Consider the following 18,707-nt stretch of genomic DNA (forward strand, 5'->3'; position numbering starts at 1 on the left):
GGTACTTTGAATCACTGTGGGCAATATTTTGAGTAAATTAAATCAAAATCTACGTGTTGTTGAAACTATTTTTTAATAAAAATATTGGTCGGTTATTTTGATAAACAATTTCTAGTTACATAAACACAAATATTTATTATAGTTCTTGAAAGGTTAAAAGGGACATGTTTGAAATGTGTTCTGAAAAGTGCAAACAGAGCGTGAAATCGTTAATTGGTTATCAAACAGCTCAACATTACCGAACCTATTACACGATGATAATATTTGTTATTGTAAGCAATTTATTGAAAGGTAATAGGGTGTCCCGTCGTGCGGATTATTGACACCGGTATTTATCAGATCATATTTTTATGTTTTACACGTAATGTATGCGTTAATCAATAATACTCATTATTTACAAATAACTAGAGAGAAATTTAATTTGCACACAGACTAATAATTATCAATTACAAAATTTATAATTGCCGCATGACCTAATTATACGTCTTCACAAAATATTGTTTAACATAATGTTTATAATTGCATTAGCTACGTTTGGCGCTAAAATTTAATTAAACCTTAGCGTTCATAAATTTGATGCGCCGATATGCAACATCCAGTTTTCCATTTTTTTTTCTATTGCGCAATGCGAATAAAATTAAGCGCACGAGCGAAAACTGAAAATGCGTGTGTAGTACAGTTTGGAAATCGTGTTGTGGTGTTTTGTTCCCTCACGATATCGACATCGTCGAAACGTTGCGTTTTGCAACTGCGCGAGAATTTTGATTATACTCTCGGGCGCGAGCGCGACCAATTTCTGTTATTATATTTACGATCGATCCATTAATAAAACACCTAAATGCCTAATCACCATAAAAATTTTATAACACAATGCGAGAAGTAACCGGCCGGCTGGCCGCCACCGCAAGTGCGCGCGCGGAATTCACACCGATCACCGATTATTCCAAATACAGGTACACAGCGAACGCAATGCGCAATATCATCACGTAGAAAGTGTTAGTGTGTGCGCGCGCCAAGATACGCATGCACAAAATTTTATTGTACAATGGATTGATTCGTCGGCTTATGGGAAACCAATATTGTTGCGTAACCGGTCGCATTTCCCAATTCGTTGAATTTGGAGCATTGCGTAGCTGACATCGTTGATCAAATCATTTTTTAAACAAAAAAACAATTAACAAATAATTTTGCATCCCCAAAACTAATTGGTATGCAATGCGGCAGTTGCTAATTTAAATTACATTTAGTCAGGTATAGTAGTGAAGGTTGATTGTTAAATTCTGTTGCATCAACAGGTGCTACAAATCTATACGAACGAATTTGCAAGCTAAAGATTAACATGAAATTACGATAATTACAGACACCTTGCAGAACATCTATTAGGAATGTTTAGCGTTCAATGTTACATAAATTATATTTATCTTTGTTATAATTGCGTCGTAGGTGAAATTACAAGGCAGAAATCAATTCAATATGCATCGCATCTTAATTCACAATATATTTTTTTTATCTCGATACATTTCTTGCATATAATTTGTTGGTTGCACCTTTATTCTTAACATTTTCAATTTTAACTTGTGATTTATTATCTGAACTTTTCTCTTGATTATTCGGTCTCTTTTTTAATTTAAAAGCATTAAATCATTAAAATTAACTGTAATGCTTTGTTTTTAAAGTTCAAAGTGTTAAAATATGTTTGGATGTTCAAGAACATTAGTTCTGTTCTATTTACGCCTCCAATTTGTATTGAATTTCTATTTTTATACGAAATTATTTATTGAAACAGATAGCTATCGTTGACAATTGAACACAATACGTTGGAAATAATTGCGTTTGTAATGCGTTTGGATTGGTCACCGACCGTGTTCGCACACGCCGCATGATTGGCTCCGACATCTTTATTGCACTTATGCAAATCGACACAAGAATCGCGAAAAGGATACGATAATGCAACAAGCGTCGAGTGCATTTGCACGTCGGCGAACCTCTCCCCTAATAAGAGTGAAAGGAACTTTGCTCTTCGGATGGGGCGCACCGCCGACGACGACGCCCGTCTAGAGGGGAACTGTATAAATAACTGTCGGTGGTGATCGGAAGATATCACAGTCGGTTCGCTAGCACACAACAGTCCTAGTGCCCCTAGGAGGTTTGCAGCTCACAGCACGGTTACCACGACGATGAAATTCTTGGTAAGCAATTGCGCCTTGATTCTTGTTGAGTAATGTATGTAAGTTGCCTGCAATACGTGTAATACGAACGGATAATTATTGTAATTGAATAATATCTCGGTGTGAAAATGTCGAACGCCTTGTGTGGGCTTTTTCTAGGATTTTTGCAAGTCGGAGTATAAAGGTATTTAGTAATCAAAGTTGTTTTATTTTTCTTTTTGTAGGTGTTGTTCTCTTGCGCTTTGGCGGTGGTAGCGGCCCAATGGGGACCAGCTCATCATGGTGCTTACCACGTACCGGTAATTGGCCCACATGGTGTCCCAGTTGATACCCCTGAAGTGCAACATGCCCGCGCTGCCCATTTAGCTGCTCTTTCTCAAGCATCCCAACACGCTGGACCAGCTGCCTACCACGGAGGTTATGACAATGGTCAGTACAATGATAATGGTGCCTACAACAATGCTCCACATGATGAAGGTCACTACCGCTACCATGGACCAGCTGCCTATCAAACCACTCATGGAGCTGCTAAAGTTACCCACGATGGCGTACCTCTTGATACTCCTGAAGTAGCCGCTGCTAAGGCTCATCACTTCAGCGCATTCTCCGAAGCTTTATCTCGTGCTGCTCATCATGGCCCAAGTCATCATTACCGTAAACGCCGCAGTTATGGTGTCTATGGTCATCATGGTGCCTATCATGGTCCTCAACACATCCCTGTAATTGGCCCACATGGTGTTCCAGTTGACACACCCGAAGTGCAACATGCTCGTGCTGCTCACTTCCATGCTCTCGCCGCGGCTAACCATGGTGGTGGACACTATGATGGTGGATACGATGGTGGACACTATGCAGCTGGACCTGTTTATGCTCATGGTTATCATCATGGATTCCAAGGATTGGATCATGATGGTCGTCCATTAGACACACCTGAAGTAGCTCACGCAAAGGCTGCTCACTTTGCTGCTTATGATGAGGCTGCTCATCGTAATGGTGTGCATGGACACCATGGACATGTGGCCGTTTATGCCGGTCACTACGCTCATGGATACCCTAATGGAGCACCACATGATACCCCTGAGGTAGCGCATGCTAAAGCTGCTCATTTTGCTGCTCATGCCGCTGCCCGTGGACATGGACACTACTAAATACTGCACATCGGCTTCACGATTACGCGTTTTGTGATTTGAGGACGGTTGTGTAGATTTATTCAAACACCAAAAATGTTTCACTTCTTCGTAACGTAATTAGATGATTTAGTCAATTCCGAACACCGGGTGGAATATTTTTGGAAATGCTTTTAATCGAGACGACGTTTTCATTATACCTGTTACCTTAACAATTCTATATATTGTATTTTTTGTATATAAGAGAAAACTATTTTATCAATAAATATTGAACAATATCAGTTGCATTTTTATTTTTTTCTTCTTACTCTTACTTGAAATGAAAAAAATTGTATAAAAAATTCTAGAATGCGCAAAGTGCTGAAGGCTACACCGCACCAGAAGAAAAATACGCATAGATTCATTGCCAAGGTTTGCAAAACCAGCAAACGCCCAGTTCCGAACAACTTCTTAGCATTGGAACTTCTCAATTCGACTTGGTCCAAGACTTCAAGGTGTAGATCAAGTAAAACAGAGCAATATCCTTTTATAAACTGGTTCTTTGTACACATTTTTCCAAACCAGAAGAACATGTTATTGCTTTACAATAATTTGATCCAATAATAAATGTAAATAATTTAGAGTATCATTTTTTGATCAATCAATCGACATTATTACATATAAACAATATTACAATATCATACATAATTGATGGTGATTGCTGCATGCATAAAACATGTCACAAACAATAACGCATAATCATTATTTAACCAGTAATTTAGTAATAACGATTAGAATAATGCACGTCGGTGTTCTGTGACTGGAGCGATCAAACAATGCGCAATGAACAATGTGACACCAACAATGTCAGAATGAACAACACACGTAGGTAGCTGGCGTCGAAATATTGAACACAAAGAAAGACACCATACTCAACCTTGGAGTAAAGATTACTACGGCCCATTGGAAGTTGTAGTAATAAAAATAACCCATCGTGTTGACAAGTCCTATGTCCGCAAAGGCATTAGGCGCGTTCCGCAATGTACAGGAACATGCTTCGTGTTGGCGATGCCATTAGTTTCGTTTGCGTTCCAATGAACCGGAACGCGAAAAAAATATTTTCATTGAAATGGTTGTGCAAGTCAATCGGAATTCATTTGCGTAAAAATCGATCATTTTTTCGAGCTTAGGCGTTCTTGATCGATAATTGAAACGTAATTTACAATGTGTAAGTCGTTGATTCCAAGAGTGGGATGCAATTATTAATTTTCACTTCGATACGTATCGCTGCCTTGAAGTACGTTGAAGAGTTTTTGTAAGCGGATAAGCTTGCGCTGAGGAATTTGTAATTTAAATTTATTGCTACATTTTTCAAATGTGTCCTCATGAACATTAATCATTTAAGTAAATGAGCTTTATAAGCAGTTTATGTCAAATGTTGTGTTCATTTTCTTTTGAAAATTATAAATGTTTTATTGATTAAGATATCATATTTTCTGTGTCGCTTGAATAGATATTAATTTCTGAACAATAAACAGTTTATAGTATATTGTGTGTAAATTACCTTTAATCGACTAGATCCTTGTTAAAAATATTTGAATATAATTGACGGTAATTTTAAATTATGGTTCGCGTGTACTTGATCATTGACATCCTTATTGGTGGCTTAATATGAATTTGATTTGTGGTTTCATTCTTTATTGAACGTTATTAAGGCGTTAACCGGTATTGTCTTAAGATTGTTTTCGCACCTGATGTTGTCGGCAATAAGCCCCGCCAACTCACAGAGTAGTCTCGTCGGTCAATCGTCTCCGTGAAGTCCGAGACATTGAAAGACAATTTGGTGAGAGGAACCTTGTAAAAAATACGTATGTGTATCAATATTTTCCACAAAATAATTTGGTATAAAAGTCGAGCATTTGTTCGTATCAAGCACAGTCTTCTAACAGTCCTTTCACGAGGAGGTTACAGGAATTAAACAAAATAATCAAAATGAAATTCATCGTAAGTTTTTTAAAAGTAAATTTTAGGAAGTGGAATTAAATATTTTATATTTATAGATTGTTTTCGCCGCCGCTTTGGCTGCCGCCTCTGCTGGTTATGTTGCCCCAGTGGCTCCATTGGTGTATGGTGCCCAACACTTGCCAGTGATTGGACCCAACGGTGTCCCAGTTGATACCGCTGAAGTTCAACACGCCCGTGCTGCCCACTTTGCCCACAAAGCTGAAGCTCATGCCCGCAACGGAGACTACGCTGTCTACGCTCATGCTGCCCCAATTGTTGCCCATGCTGCTCCTCTTGCCTATGCCCACCACGCTTATGCCGCCCCAGTTGTAGCTGCTCATGCCGCTCACGGTGTTGTCGCTCATGTCGGTGTTGCTGAAACCCCAGAAGTTGTTGCTGCCAAGCACGCTCACTTCGCCGCTCATGCTGAAGCTTTGGCCCGCGTTGCCCCAGTTCACCATCTGTACCGTCGTGGAATCTACGCCGCTGCTCCAGCTATTGCCGCTTACGCTGCCCCAATTGCCTATGCTGCCCAACACCTTCCAGTCATCGGACCCAACGGTGTTCCAGTTGATACCGCTGAGGTTCAACACGCCCGTGCTGCTCACTTCGCCCACAAGGCTGAAGCTCATGCCCGCAACGGCGACTACCTTGCTCACCCAGTTGTTGCCGCCGCCTATGGTGCCTACCCATATGCCTATGGAGCTCACCCTTATTCCTACGGTGCCTACCCATACGCCGCCGCCAAATACTACTATTAAAGTTTAATTCCTAAAAGTCTGTCGATAAATGTTTGAGCTATTTACGTTTGTACATTTGAACATAAATTAATTTAAATATGATGAAGAAAGAAAAAATACAAAAAAATATATGATAATAATTTAAAAAATACAACATATAGTTTTATTCTTCTATTATCTACCTAACTAAATATAAAAAAGATGATCGAACTAGACTCTAGTTACTCTAGTTACTAGAGTAAAAATAAAATACCTTATGGAATCATACAAACCCCTTTACAACGTTATTCCTTATTTAAAACTTCATGAATTAAAAATTGAAAAATAAAGTTTCTCATTGCACTGAAATTCACCAGTGTATTTAAAAATTGCTTTACTGGATCCAAATGTTTTTATTCATAAAAATTAAATAAATGTATCCCATTATAAAGTTAAACAACAAAATTTGTGTTATATTGCATTATATATATTAATAAAAACTATACTACTATTAAACGTTGTTAATTTAGTTATATACCTACTAATTAGTTATACGTGCAAATACCTAAAAGAATAAGGCAAGTGCGGAAGTAAAGTAGGTGTAATCAAACGTAGTAGTGTACAATTTTGATTGCAATTCTTGATAAGTATTGTTAGGTAAGGTTGTTGTGTAGTATTTTGAATGCAAACAAGTTTTTTGTTTTAGTGTAGTGTAAACGCCCATACAAAAGAATAGACAGTTAGTAGTGAACTTGATATTAAAAAATGCATTTTGGTTTACAAGAAAGGTCACGTGCAAGAACTGCAGCCAAAGTTTGGGTATAAAAGCCAAGCATATTCACAGTTAGAGCATAGTCTACAGTCCTAATTCAGGAGGTTACTACACAATCACCAAACAAACAAAATGAAATTCTTGGTAAGATCACTTTTGCCATTTTCCAATAATAACAAAAGTATTGAATATCATTTTCAATTCTTTAGGTTGTATTTGTCGCCGCTTTGGCTGTTGCCTCTGCTGGTCACATCGTCGCCCCAGTAGCCTATGGTGCCCAACACTTGCCAGTCATTGGACCTAATGGTGTCCCAATCGACACCCCAGCTGTCCAACACGCCACCGCCGCTCACTTGGCCCACAAAGCCGAGGCTCATGCCCGCAACGGTGACTTTGCTGTTGTTGCTCATGCCGCCCCAGTTGTAGCCCACGCTGCCCCCGTTGTTGCTCACGCCCCTGCTTTCGCTGCCGCTCCAGTTGTTGCTGCTCACGGTTACTACGGTCAACCCGCTGCCTACCCAACCACCGCTGTCCACCCAACCTCCGTTAACGGTGTCCCATTGGAAACCCCAGAAGTTGTTGCCGCTAAGTCCAAGCACTTCGCCGCTCACGCCGAAGCCCTTGCCCGTACCGGACACGTTGCTGGTGTTGCCCCAGTTGCCCCATTCCACCATCTTTACCGTCGTAGCCCAGTCTATGCTCCATACGCCTATGGTGCTTACCCATACGCCGCCCACACCTACGGTGCCTATTCCTATGGTGCTTACCCATATTACTATTAAATAGTCACACCATGATTCTCTAAACAAAAAGAAACCCACAAGTCAAAATGTTATGTTATTCCATAGTTACCAATCAGCAAAAACATATATCACAAAAAAAATCAATAAAACTGAAATAATTCAAAAAATTCTTTTATTTTATGATCCTATTTTATCATAACAATTCAAGCCAATTGAATAAATACTCACCTACGTATTTACCAAATTTATAATGAAGCAGAATGCCTTGAAATAAACTCGATAAAACTTAGATTATATGAATTAAAAACGTATTAATCAAGCATAAGAAAGAAATTAGTATTAAAAAATGCATTTGTGAACAGCACTCAATTATTATGCGCCGGTGTTGACAAGATCAATAAAAATGATTGTACAGGTACTTCGAAGAAGTCGTAAAGAAAATTACTCGTATACAGGAGTAACTCGCTTCCTTTCATGTTGAAATATAGATTATATACTCCGCAGTGAAGTCACCGCAGTGACAATAAACACTAACAATAAAACATTCAATTGATCCAATATACTTTGTAAAATATATTTAAATAGTTATATTGCAAACGAAAGAAGACTTTAAAATGGGCACGGCATATATACTGCACTATATTATAATAATTCCTGATTTGATAAGAATATATATTATTCAATAAATAATCAGTCTCCTTATTTATAATAATTCTATGTTGAGATTTACTTTGTGTAGAACGTGTACAATAAACATTTATATGGATTACTTTGAAGGTTTATCACACTTTATGACATATTATACTTTTACAGTTATAAATGGTAACCAAATGGTAATTACATGTGATATATTGCATTCCATTAGCTTGCTGACCACTTTACACATAAACAAATTAATAAAAGCAATAAATAATAACGAATTACATTTAAAAATGTAATAAAATTGTAGCATTTGATTTGATTGATGTTTTAATGAGACAAGAGTTATATATTCTTGGTATTGCCGTGGGCTCAAGTGAATTTTTACGGATATATTTACAAGACAGATTATGTACTTACTATAAAGTTTGAACTATTCGATCAAACAGGTTTTTTTCATGTTTTATTACTATCTACATATTTATTTTTGGGCGGTGTGTAATTTTAACTGTGAATATAAATAAAGCGATGACAAACAAAGATTTATTTAAGTAAAATTTGTATAATGTTTATAAAAGTTTTAAATAAATTAATTTAATAAATCTTTAACTTTTTTTTTAATTGTGAGAAGTTTAGTTTTAGTTCAGTTGAAACAAGTTTTTTGGGTTACTGCAGCATACGCCCATGTTTGTCTTGAACTTGATATTTTAAAACTGCATTTTAATTTTGTGAAAGGGTTACCACTAGAAATGCAGTCCAAAATTTGAGTATAAAAGCAAAGCGCATTCGCCGTTAGAACATAGTCTACAGTCCTAATTCAGGAGGTTACTACACAATTAAAATGAAATTCTTGGTATGTCGAATAACTTAGATTCAGAAAATATTTCATTAAATTTATTATTGTTTTAGGTCGTTTTTGCCGCCGCTTTGGCCGTTGCCTCTGCTGGCTTTGTTGCACCAGTTGCCCCAATTGCTCCAGTGGCATACCCCGCCCAACACTTGCCAGTTATTGGACCCAACGGTGTCCCAGTTGATACCCCAGCTGTCCAACAAGCCACCGCTGCCCATTTGGCCCATAAAGTTGAAGCTCATGCCCGCAATGGTGACTTTGCTGTCTACCCACACGCCCCAGTTGTTGCTGCCGCCGCTCCAGTTGTTGCTCATGCCCCTGCTTTTGCTGCCGCCGCTCCAGTTGTTGCTGCTCATGGTTACTACGGTCACCCAGCTGCTTACCCAACCACCGCTGTCCACCCAACTTCCGTAAACGGTGTCCCATTGGAAACCCCAGAAGTTGTTGCTGCTAAGACCAAGCACTTCGCCGCTCACGCCGAAGCCCTTGCCCGCACCGGACATGTTGCTGGTGTTGCCCCAATTGCTCCAGTCCACCACTTGTACCGTCGTAGCCCAGTCTATGCCCCATACGCCTATGGAGCTTACGGTGCCTACCCATACGCCGGTCACGCTTACGGTGCTTATGCCTATGGTGCTTACCCACATTACTATTAAGCAATCCACATCATGATTCTCTGTATCTCACAACTCAATAAGTCAAGTCTTAAGTCAATAGTTACATTAATTACAATTTACAAATAGCAAAGCGACCAAGAAATTAACAAAAAATATGAATAAACAATGAAAAATTAAATCAACTTGTTTAATTTTTAATCCAATTTTAATTTAAATACCTATAAAATTTAAATAATATGCCGATTTAAATTATTGCAAATAAATTGCATAAATTAAAAAATCATTTATATTTATTCAATTCTCTCAAAATATTTGATATATATGAGATATTTATTTAAATAAATTCTTACAAAACGATTGTACTGAAATACTAGTACCAGTTTGCTAAAACTCCAATAATGAAGCAGAAGACCTTGAAAAACGTGAGATAAAGTTGCGATTAGCAAAATTGGCGTCTAAAATTTTTGTGTTTGGCCTATGTTATGTTATTTTTTTGTTTGACCAACGCCCGATTATTGTGGCATTTGAAACAACAAAACAAGCAAAAAACAAACATATGTAGGATTCAATAAGTTGATATCTATAAAAAACACAAATAAAATTATAAATTTATGATAATCATATGCCTACTATTATCTTTTATCTGAGGTTTGACGGATGTAAAGTGAATTTACTTCTTTAAAATTTAATTTTTTTTATTACGTCATTGTTACTTTTAAAAATTTAATAATTTAATTTGTATTATTAGTAAAATTGATGAGTTTATATTTTAAATCTGATACTGCAATAAATACGGAAGTTCCTTGTGTGTTTCACGATTCTTGGCGTTTCGTTTTGTTTTAAACTGTGTGCGTCATACTCAAACTAAAATTTTAAGGAAATTAATGGCAAATTTAAACTCAACATGAATTAATTTAAAAACTAAAATTACAAGTTCAGCCACTAACTCACCGTGGAGCGTGTAATTAAAGATCGCATTGGATCCGATAAAATACTCTTCGCAGTCGGAATCTCACGAATTCGCCGCAAGTAGATATTAATTCATTCAAGCTTGAGTAAGTGTCAGGCAACAAATAAAAAATGTATACGCAAATATGGTATAAGTCAGTACGTACGTACATCGATAAACAATTTTGTTTAACCCTGAAAATTAAACTTCCATGCGTTCATTGATGTTCAATGCCCGTCGTGTTTTAGAGAAAGGGACCTTGTCTACGTCGTGGTTGGGTGTTGGATTCGTGATGTCTGCAGAGCGTCCAAAATTCATGTATTTCTTGTTTTTGGCAGGAGTATATAAGTCGCGAGCGAATCTGAGGAAGGCATACTCTTAACAGTCCTACCACAAGGAGGTTAACAGATCCTAAACAAATCAACATGAAATTCTTGGTAAGGGAAAAGTGAATTTTCCGAAAATTGGAATAAAAACTAATGACTTTTATATTATTTTGTAGATTGTCTTCGCCTGCGCTTTGGCCGCCGCCTCAGCTGGCTATGTTGCCCCAGTAGCCCCATTGGTCTATGGAGCCCAACACTTGCCCGTCATCGGTGCCAATGGTGTACCAGTAGACACCGCTGAAGTTCAACATGCCCGTGCTGCCCACTTTGCCCACAAGGCTGAAGCTCATGCCCGCAACGGAGACTACGCTGTCTACGCTCATGCTGCCCCAGTTGTTGCCGCCGCCGCCCCAGTCGTCGCCTCCACCTACGCTGCCGCCCCAGTTGTTGCCTACGGTCAACCAGCTGCCTACCCAACCACCGCTGTCCACCCAGCCTCCATCAACGGTGTCCCACTTGAGACCCCAGAAGTTGTTGCCGCCAAGAGCAACCACTTCGCCGCTCACGCTGAGGCCCTCGCCCGCACTGGACATGTTGCCGCTGTCCACTACCGTCGTCGTCGTGGTGTGATCGCCGCTCCCTTGGCTTACTCTGCCGCCTACGCCGCCCCATACTACGGTTATGCTGCTCACTCTCCAGTCGTCGCCACCAGCTACGCTCACGGATATGCCGGTTATGCTCACCCATACTCTGCCTACTCCGCCTACGCCACCCCATACGCCCACTATTATTAAATAATGACCAACGACGCGCGTTAAACTGATAAATATGTCAATCGTCAGGCTGTCTGATTAGCAGAATTTCAACGAGTACCTTAATATTTATAATGTTAAGTAGAAAAAACGCCACAATTTATAGAATTTGACAATAGTGCATTATTTTTAATGCAACAATAAATTTTCATTATAAGGAAAAGCAATTTTTTTGTACCAAACACCCAAGTGATTCAGTTTCAATTAAGCTTGGTATATGAATCATGTATAGAAACAAAAAAGTCTGATAACAATTATGCAAACAAAGAGTACAGCAGTTCCTTGAAAATTTTGCCAATTACTCCTCCCAAATCACGAGAGAATCGAACCAGGAAATTAATACCTTCCAAACCCACGGTTGGTGTATCGTGTGTATCGAGTTGCGAGTGTGATGAATGTCGAAATATGAACTTGTGTTGTTAACCTTGTGAATGTTCAGCAATACCGGCGATACCAGCCGTTGTAGTAATTGGTAGTAGCTGTGAGTAAGATATACAGTCGTACGGTGTTACAATACTATCTGCTTGTAGAATTTTCTTGAAAATTGAAATTAATAGAAGTAAAAGAAGTTGCAACAAAGAAAAAATTGAATTTTAATTTTTTGTAATTAACAACTTAAATTATAATAAATGCACCACAATGAAAGTGGTTCTTGCATTGAAACAGTTTGAATTCCGAGACCCGCTTGACGGACTAAGAAGCATTTTGCGATAAAAAAAAGTAAAGTCGATGGCATTGATCTCGATTAAAAGCAGGGTGTTGTTTAATAATTCATTGCCCTCGTTTGATTCCGCAGAAACACGACATCGTACACAACATGTTCTGTGTTGCTATCCATTTTTATACATTCTCACTAACAAGCGAAGTTGCCCTGCATAAATATCAATTAAGTATTATAGATAGATAATAAGAGCAAATTAAATAATAATGTTTGCACATCAGCGCACATAATGATAGTAATAATTTGTGAAAAACGTTGGTAATTGAAATTTAACATAAGTTACACGAAGTTAATGTGTTAACACGTAATTGTTATGCATGCTGCATGTAGAGTGACACTTTAAATGATGGAATCATGCGGTGCAACTACACATTATAGCGATTACGAGTATGTCGCGGAGTACTTGAGAAATGCAATAATTTAGATTACTATCGTATAAGAATGATTGCTTGATGCTCGCGCTTTCAACTACTTGATAAGCAGTAAATATCTCATGGGTAAATGTGAGGAAATAATTGGTTGCATAGAAAAAATCGATCCGCCCAGTTCTATGGTGTCAAAATGTTATAGTTTTGAACGATAGCCATGAAAAGTGTTCGCGTTACTCAATGCTACGCGAAGTATGTGATTGAAATTGTTTTTGTGTGTTTGGCCAATGTGAAAGATTTGTAAAAAAGAATGAGGAACCTTGCACTTGGTCATGGTGGCTCCCCACATTATTTATGGTTAAGGATTTGGGTATAAAAGTGGTGTGGATTTTTGGGAACAGCACAGTCTTGTAACAGTCCTATCAAAGGAGGTTATCAGAAGTACAAATTTAAAATGAAATTCTTCGTAAGTTACAAACGCAAAACATACATTTCTGGATTAATACAATTAATTGTTTTAGATTGTTTTCGCTGCCGCTTTGGCTGCCGCCTCTGCCGGTTATGTTGCCCCAGTGGCTCCATTGGTGTATGGTGCCCAACACTTGCCAGTAATTGGACCCAATGGCGTCCCAATTGATACCCCTGCTGTGCAACACGCTACCGCTGCTCATTTGGCCCATAAAGCTGAAGCTCATGCCCGTAACGGAGACTACGCTGTCTACGCTCATGCTGCCCCAGTTGTTGCCCATGCTGCTCCTCTTGCCTATGCCCACCACGCTTATGCCGCCCCAGTTGTAGCTGCCCATGCCGCTCACGGTGTTGTCGCTCATGTCGGTGTTGCTGAAACCCCAGAAGTTGTTGCTGCCAAGCACGCACACTTCGCCGCCCATGCTGAAGCTTTGGCCCGCGTTGCCCCAGTCCACCATCTGTACCGTCGTGGTATCTACGCCGCTGCCCCAGCAATTGCCGCTTACGCTGCTCCAATTGCCTATGCTGCCCAACATCTTCCAGTCATCGGACCCAACGGTGTTCCAGTTGATACCGCTGAAGTACAACATGCCCGCGCTGCCCACTTCGCACACAAGGCTGAAGCTCATGCCCGCAACGGTGACTACCTTGCTCACCCAGTAGTATCTGCCGCCTATGGTGCTTACCCATATGCCTATGGTGCCTACCCATATGCCCATGGTGTCCACCATTTGGGATATGCTCATTACTAAATAAATTTGTATGACTGTCTTTTAGAATTAATGTAATGAATGAAATAGCGAAAACATAAAAAAATAATAAAGAAAAATATTAATTGATATATATTTTATAATTTGTTATTTTCAATAAGAGATTCATACCTTGCTCATCTTTTGGAATTTATCCATAACTTGTACATCAGTTTGCACTGTCTTAGATGTAAATATAAAAAAATTGTGAAAAAAAATTAATCAATTAATTAATTTTATTCACTTTATTCGCTTTATTGCACTGACCCTACTATTTGTTTGACAGATTGGTATTTATTAATAAATATGAATAAAATTAATTGGCAAAAATGTGGTTTCTCATTCTGTTATAAATTTTTATCAGTACCTACTTCTAGCTAAAATGAAATCAATTTTTTATCTTTATAATTATACAAATATAGGTATAATTACATCAACTTTTTTCAGCTTCAAATATTTTTTGTTTCGAACGATTTCTTTCTCTTTTATAAAAATGCGAGTTGGATATGTATAAAACCCAATGTATTTTATTGTAAATCAGTTTTTAATTTATGTATGTATAACCAGACCATAATGTAAGAAACAAGTGTCAAGTGTAATAAAAAGTGAGCAAAAAACTTGTTAGATTAACATACAACAGCAACATAGCAACTGCAAATATATTTTTTGGCTAACCCTGAACCCAAATCAATAGTGATCTAAATTTTGATCGAATTTGAATACATACGACAGTTGATATCTATTAAATACAAGTTTTAATTAAAATCCCACGTAACCTTGCACTTGATTATTCTCCCTTCCAAAAATTCGCGAATTTTTGAGTATAAAAGATCTGCAGTTATCAAAGATTGATACAGTCTCATAACAGTCCTAACTCAGGAGGTTATTAGAAATACAAATAAAAATGAAATTCTTCGTAAGTACAAACCACCAGTGCCACCTGAACAAGAAATGGATTAATTTGTGAATATTATTGCAGATTGTTTTCGCTTGCGCTTTGGCCGCCGCCTCTGCTGGCTTTGTTGCCCCAGTTGCCTATGGTGCTCAGCACTTGCCAGTGATTGGACCCAACGGTGTCCCAGTTGATACCCCAGCTGTCCAACAAGCCACTGCTGCCCATTTGACCCACAAGGCTGAGGCTTATGCTCGCAACGGTGACTACGCCTACGCCCCACATGCTTACGCTTACGCCGCTCCTTTCGCTTATGCCCACCATGCCGTCGCTGCCCCAATTGTAGCTGCCCATGTTGGTGTTGCTGAAACCCCAGAAGTTGTTGCTGCCAAGCAAGCTCACTTCGCTGCTCACGCCGAAGCTTTGGCTCGCGTTGCCCCAGTCCACCACTTGGCTCGTCGTGGTGTCTATGCCGCTGCTCCAGTTGTTGCTGCTTACGCTGCTCCAGTTGCCTACGCTGCCCAACACCTCCCAGTCATCGGACCCAACGGTGTCCCAGTTGATACCCCAGCCGTCCAGCAAGCTCGTGCCGCTCACTTCTCCCACAAGGTCGAAGCTCATGCCCGCAACGGTGATTACTTGGCTCACCCAGTCGCCGCCGCCGCCTATGGTGCTTACCCATATGCCTATGGTGCCTACCCATACAGCTACGGTGCCTATGGTGCTTACGCCAAGTATTATTAAATTTGTATGACTGTCAACTTGTAAATTTCAAAAATCAAAAATAATTAATAAAAAAATGAAGAATTATATCTGTCTATTATTATTGGGAAACCTGCCAAATTTCACCCCATTGCAATCATGAGTTGGTATCTTATATTCAGAAACACAATTAACTAGTCTTAAGTCATATCCGTTCTTGTTCAAACAATATTTTGGTGATTAAACATATAGAAACTGAAAATAATATAATTTTTCAACTTCCACCTTTAAAACGCTGTTTTTTCAGGGTTTTGAGACATCAAAAGTGGTACTTTAAAGACAAACGTCGAGGCTGTGACTAAAGTACTTTAATCACGAGTTTTATTCACAGGGTGTAGCTTGCGCCTGCGCATTTGTCTACGGTGCAGCACAAGACCATACGAAATGCCATAGAATGAAGCGCGGCGCGGAATAGGATGTATAACCTAACCCATGGCCGGCCAATCCAGGCACGCGGGCCACAAAGTGGCCCGCCAGGACATTTGAATTTGCCCGCCGCAAAACCAAAGTTGGAACTTTTGTATGTGTTTAATATTTTATATATGAATGGCCATAGTCTGTGGCCCGGTGCCGCCGCAATCTAAAGATTTTGCCCTCCTGGAAAATCCATTGGCCAGCCTTGACCTAACCTATCTCAGTAGTGTGCGAGCGAATTTCGATGATATAAAATACTCGTACAAATGTTCAAATAGGGAAACATTAACGTAGAACAATACACTAAATATTATAATTCGCAAAAGCGCGTGTTTTTTGTAATTTTCAAATTAAACGAATTGAAGCTTTGGGGATTGGATGTATGTATTTAATTTACGCATTTAATCACTCCTTAAATTTTGAGTTAATCAAATTTTCACATTATAACTTTAAGGAAATATAATTGATGTTCTGATTGACTTAATTTAATGTATTCGAAGCAATTTGAATATCGATAAGTATTTATTTCAACATAAGTGGCGCCTATCGATAAATTGGTAGTATTAAGACATTGTGCAACCTAATAAAATATGCGAGTAACTTAATTTCACGCTAATATTACATGCGTAGCTAGGAAATATTGTATGACATTAGGAAATACAACACCTTCCGACTAATCTCATATGAGATGACCCTGAAGGAATTTTGTAAGAATGCGAGCACGCACCATGAGCGGAGAAAGGAACCTTGCACTTGGGACCTAAATTCACACACCACTATTTTCGGCTAAGTATAAAAGCATGCAAACGCACCAGTATCAGCACAGTCTCATAACAGTCCTACCACAGGAGGTTATCAGAAATACAAATTTAAAATGAAATTCCTTGTAAGTATACCCTGGCAATTGTCATAGTTAATCAATAGATTATTAATAACATATTTTCTTCATCCTTAGATTGTTTTTGTCGCCGCTTTGGCTGCCGCCTCTGCTGGCTATGTTGCCCCAGTGGCTCCATTGGTATATGGCGCCCAACACTTGCCAGTGATTGGGCCCAATGGCGTCCCAATTGATACCCCTGCTGTGCAACACGCTACCGCTGCTCATTTGGCCCACAAAGCTGAAGCTCATGCCCGTAATGGAGACTACGCTGTTTACGCTCATGCTGCCCCAGTTGTTGCCCATGCTGCTCCCCTTGCCTACGCCCACCACGCTTATGCCGCCCCAGTTGTAGCTGCCCATGCCGCTCACGGTGTTGTCGGTCATGTCGGTGTTGCTGAAACCCCAGAAGTTGTTGCTGCCAAGCACGCTCACTTCGCCGCCCATGCTGAAGCTTTGGCCCGCGTTGCTCCAGTTCACCATCTGTACCGTCGTGGTATCTACGCCGCTGCCCCAGCTATTGCCGCTTACGCTGCCCCAATTGCCTACGCTGCCCAACACCTTCCAGTCATTGGACCCAACGGTGTCCCAGTTGATACCGCTGAAGTTCAACACGCCCGTGCTGCCCATTTTGCCCACAAGGCCGAGGCTCATGCCCGCAACGGTGACTATCTTGCTCACCCAGTTGTGTCTGCCGCCTATGGCGCTTACCCATATGCCTACGGAGCCTACCCATATGCCCATGGTGCCCACCACTTGGGATACGCTCATTACTTGTAAACAAATTTGTATGACTGTCTTTTTAAAATTATTGTAATGAATGAAATAGAAAAAACAAAAACAAAACAATAAAAAAAATTAATGTACATTATATTTGTGTTCTACACACCAGTTTTTGCACAGTTTTAAGACACAAAAAGTGGTACTTTATACACGAACGTCCAAGGCCGTTTCTAATGTTCTCTAGCCATTGGCTTTATTCACGGGGTAAAGCCTACGGTGCAGCACAAGACTATATGAAATGCCATGCGCCGTCAGTCAAACAAGTCAAAGCATAAGCTGCTGTAGGTGGTGTGCGGCACGACATTTACGAGTACAACCATTCATTGCCCGGTTGTGCGCAAGTACATTTAGATGATTTAAAATACAAAAATTGAAACACAAAAACCTCAACGTGGAAGTAAAGTGGAAGTAGGAAAAATAGCGTAAACATCACGTGGCTAAACGTTGTTAAACACTCAATTACACTCCCGTTGCCAATTAAGCAAAAGATGTTGAAAAATGGATAAAAATAGTTTAAGTAATTACGTGAACCTAATAAAAACCAGATATACTGCGAGTTTATTATTTGTTATTTTTAATAAGCAAAATAAATTCTGGTCACGTAGGTAGTATAAAAAGCTAAGTTAATAATAATCTAATGATTTTTGTTTCTTACTCTATTGCTGTTGTTGATGTTTTCATATATTTTGAGATTGGATTGATGAAAGTGGCAATCTTGTTGTCTCTTTATGCACAAGCGGTGCACCAAAAGCATTGTCACTGTAATCTAAAGATATAATCCTGATAGCTTGCACTTTATCATTATTAACAGATTCACTTTTTTACTTTTCTTAATCTAAAATAAAATATTTGGTAGTTGCAAATTGGATTTCTTAGAAAAATAACAATTGTTTACGTTTTCAAATATATTTTATTTTTAATATTTTTGACAATACTGCACAATGGTCCCACACTTATTTTTAATTAGA

General features: G+C 39.1%; 5 protein-coding genes across 5 annotated transcripts; all 5 read left to right on the forward strand.

Annotated features, from left to right (window-relative positions):
• The first annotated feature begins 2,050 nt into the window (after nucleotides 1–2,050).
• On the forward strand, nucleotides 2,051–6,172 carry LOC135804092 (histidine-rich protein PFHRP-II-like). The gene is made up of 3 exons (XM_065317846.1): nucleotides 2,051–2,189; nucleotides 2,393–3,305; nucleotides 5,384–6,172. The coding sequence occupies exons 1-3, from the start codon at nucleotides 2,178–2,180 to the stop codon at nucleotides 6,037–6,039; spliced, it is 1,581 nt and encodes a 526-aa protein (XP_065173918.1). The 5' UTR covers nucleotides 2,051–2,177; the 3' UTR covers nucleotides 6,040–6,172.
• Nucleotides 6,173–6,853: 681 nt separating this feature from the next.
• On the forward strand, nucleotides 6,854–11,868 carry LOC135803649 (uncharacterized). Its single transcript, XM_065317318.1, has 5 exons — nucleotides 6,854–6,913; nucleotides 6,979–7,541; nucleotides 10,623–10,673; nucleotides 10,938–11,004; nucleotides 11,070–11,868. The coding sequence occupies exons 1-5, from the start codon at nucleotides 6,902–6,904 to the stop codon at nucleotides 11,685–11,687; spliced, it is 1,311 nt and encodes a 436-aa protein (XP_065173390.1). The 5' UTR covers nucleotides 6,854–6,901; the 3' UTR covers nucleotides 11,688–11,868.
• Nucleotides 8,934–9,796, forward strand: LOC135804091 (cuticle protein 18.7-like). Its single transcript, XM_065317845.1, has 2 exons — nucleotides 8,934–9,004; nucleotides 9,061–9,796. The coding sequence occupies exons 1-2, from the start codon at nucleotides 8,993–8,995 to the stop codon at nucleotides 9,655–9,657; spliced, it is 609 nt and encodes a 202-aa protein (XP_065173917.1). The 5' UTR covers nucleotides 8,934–8,992; the 3' UTR covers nucleotides 9,658–9,796.
• Nucleotides 11,869–14,774: 2,906 nt separating the features above from the next.
• LOC135804090 (cuticle protein 18.7-like) lies at nucleotides 14,775–15,713 on the forward strand. The gene is made up of 2 exons (XM_065317844.1): nucleotides 14,775–14,927; nucleotides 14,991–15,713. Exons 1-2 carry the CDS (start codon nucleotides 14,916–14,918, stop codon nucleotides 15,645–15,647), a joined length of 669 nt encoding a protein of 222 aa, XP_065173916.1. The 5' UTR covers nucleotides 14,775–14,915; the 3' UTR covers nucleotides 15,648–15,713.
• Nucleotides 15,714–16,914: 1,201 nt separating this feature from the next.
• LOC135804089 (cuticle protein 18.7-like) lies at nucleotides 16,915–17,748 on the forward strand. Its single transcript, XM_065317843.1, has 2 exons — nucleotides 16,915–16,965; nucleotides 17,035–17,748. The coding sequence occupies exons 1-2, from the start codon at nucleotides 16,954–16,956 to the stop codon at nucleotides 17,734–17,736; spliced, it is 714 nt and encodes a 237-aa protein (XP_065173915.1). The 5' UTR covers nucleotides 16,915–16,953; the 3' UTR covers nucleotides 17,737–17,748.
• Nucleotides 17,749–18,707: the final 959 nt, after the last annotated feature.

Source organism: Atheta coriaria, unplaced genomic scaffold, assembly GCF_025399875.1.
Source record: "Atheta coriaria isolate IRGN ID8LTWV9N9 unplaced genomic scaffold, Caltech_Dcor_3.1 hic_scaffold_3_pilon, whole genome shotgun sequence".
Lineage (NCBI taxonomy): Eukaryota > Metazoa > Arthropoda > Insecta > Coleoptera > Staphylinidae > Dalotia > Dalotia coriaria.

What these genes read in the sequence shown, in the direction of transcription:
- LOC135804092 (XM_065317846.1), top strand. An exon ending in TGCCGCTGCCCGTGGACATG is followed by an intron (nt 3,306 to 5,383) that starts GACACTACTAAA and finishes GTTATGTTGCCC; the next exon opens with CAGTGGCTCCATTGGTGTAT.
- LOC135803649 (XM_065317318.1), top strand. An exon ending in TCCTATGGTGCTTACCCATA is followed by an intron (nt 7,542 to 10,622) that starts TTACTATTAAAT and finishes TACTCTTCGCAG; the next exon opens with TCGGAATCTCACGAATTCGC. An exon ending in AAATCAACATGAAATTCTTG is followed by an intron (nt 11,005 to 11,069) that starts GTAAGGGAAAAG and finishes ATTATTTTGTAG; the next exon opens with ATTGTCTTCGCCTGCGCTTT.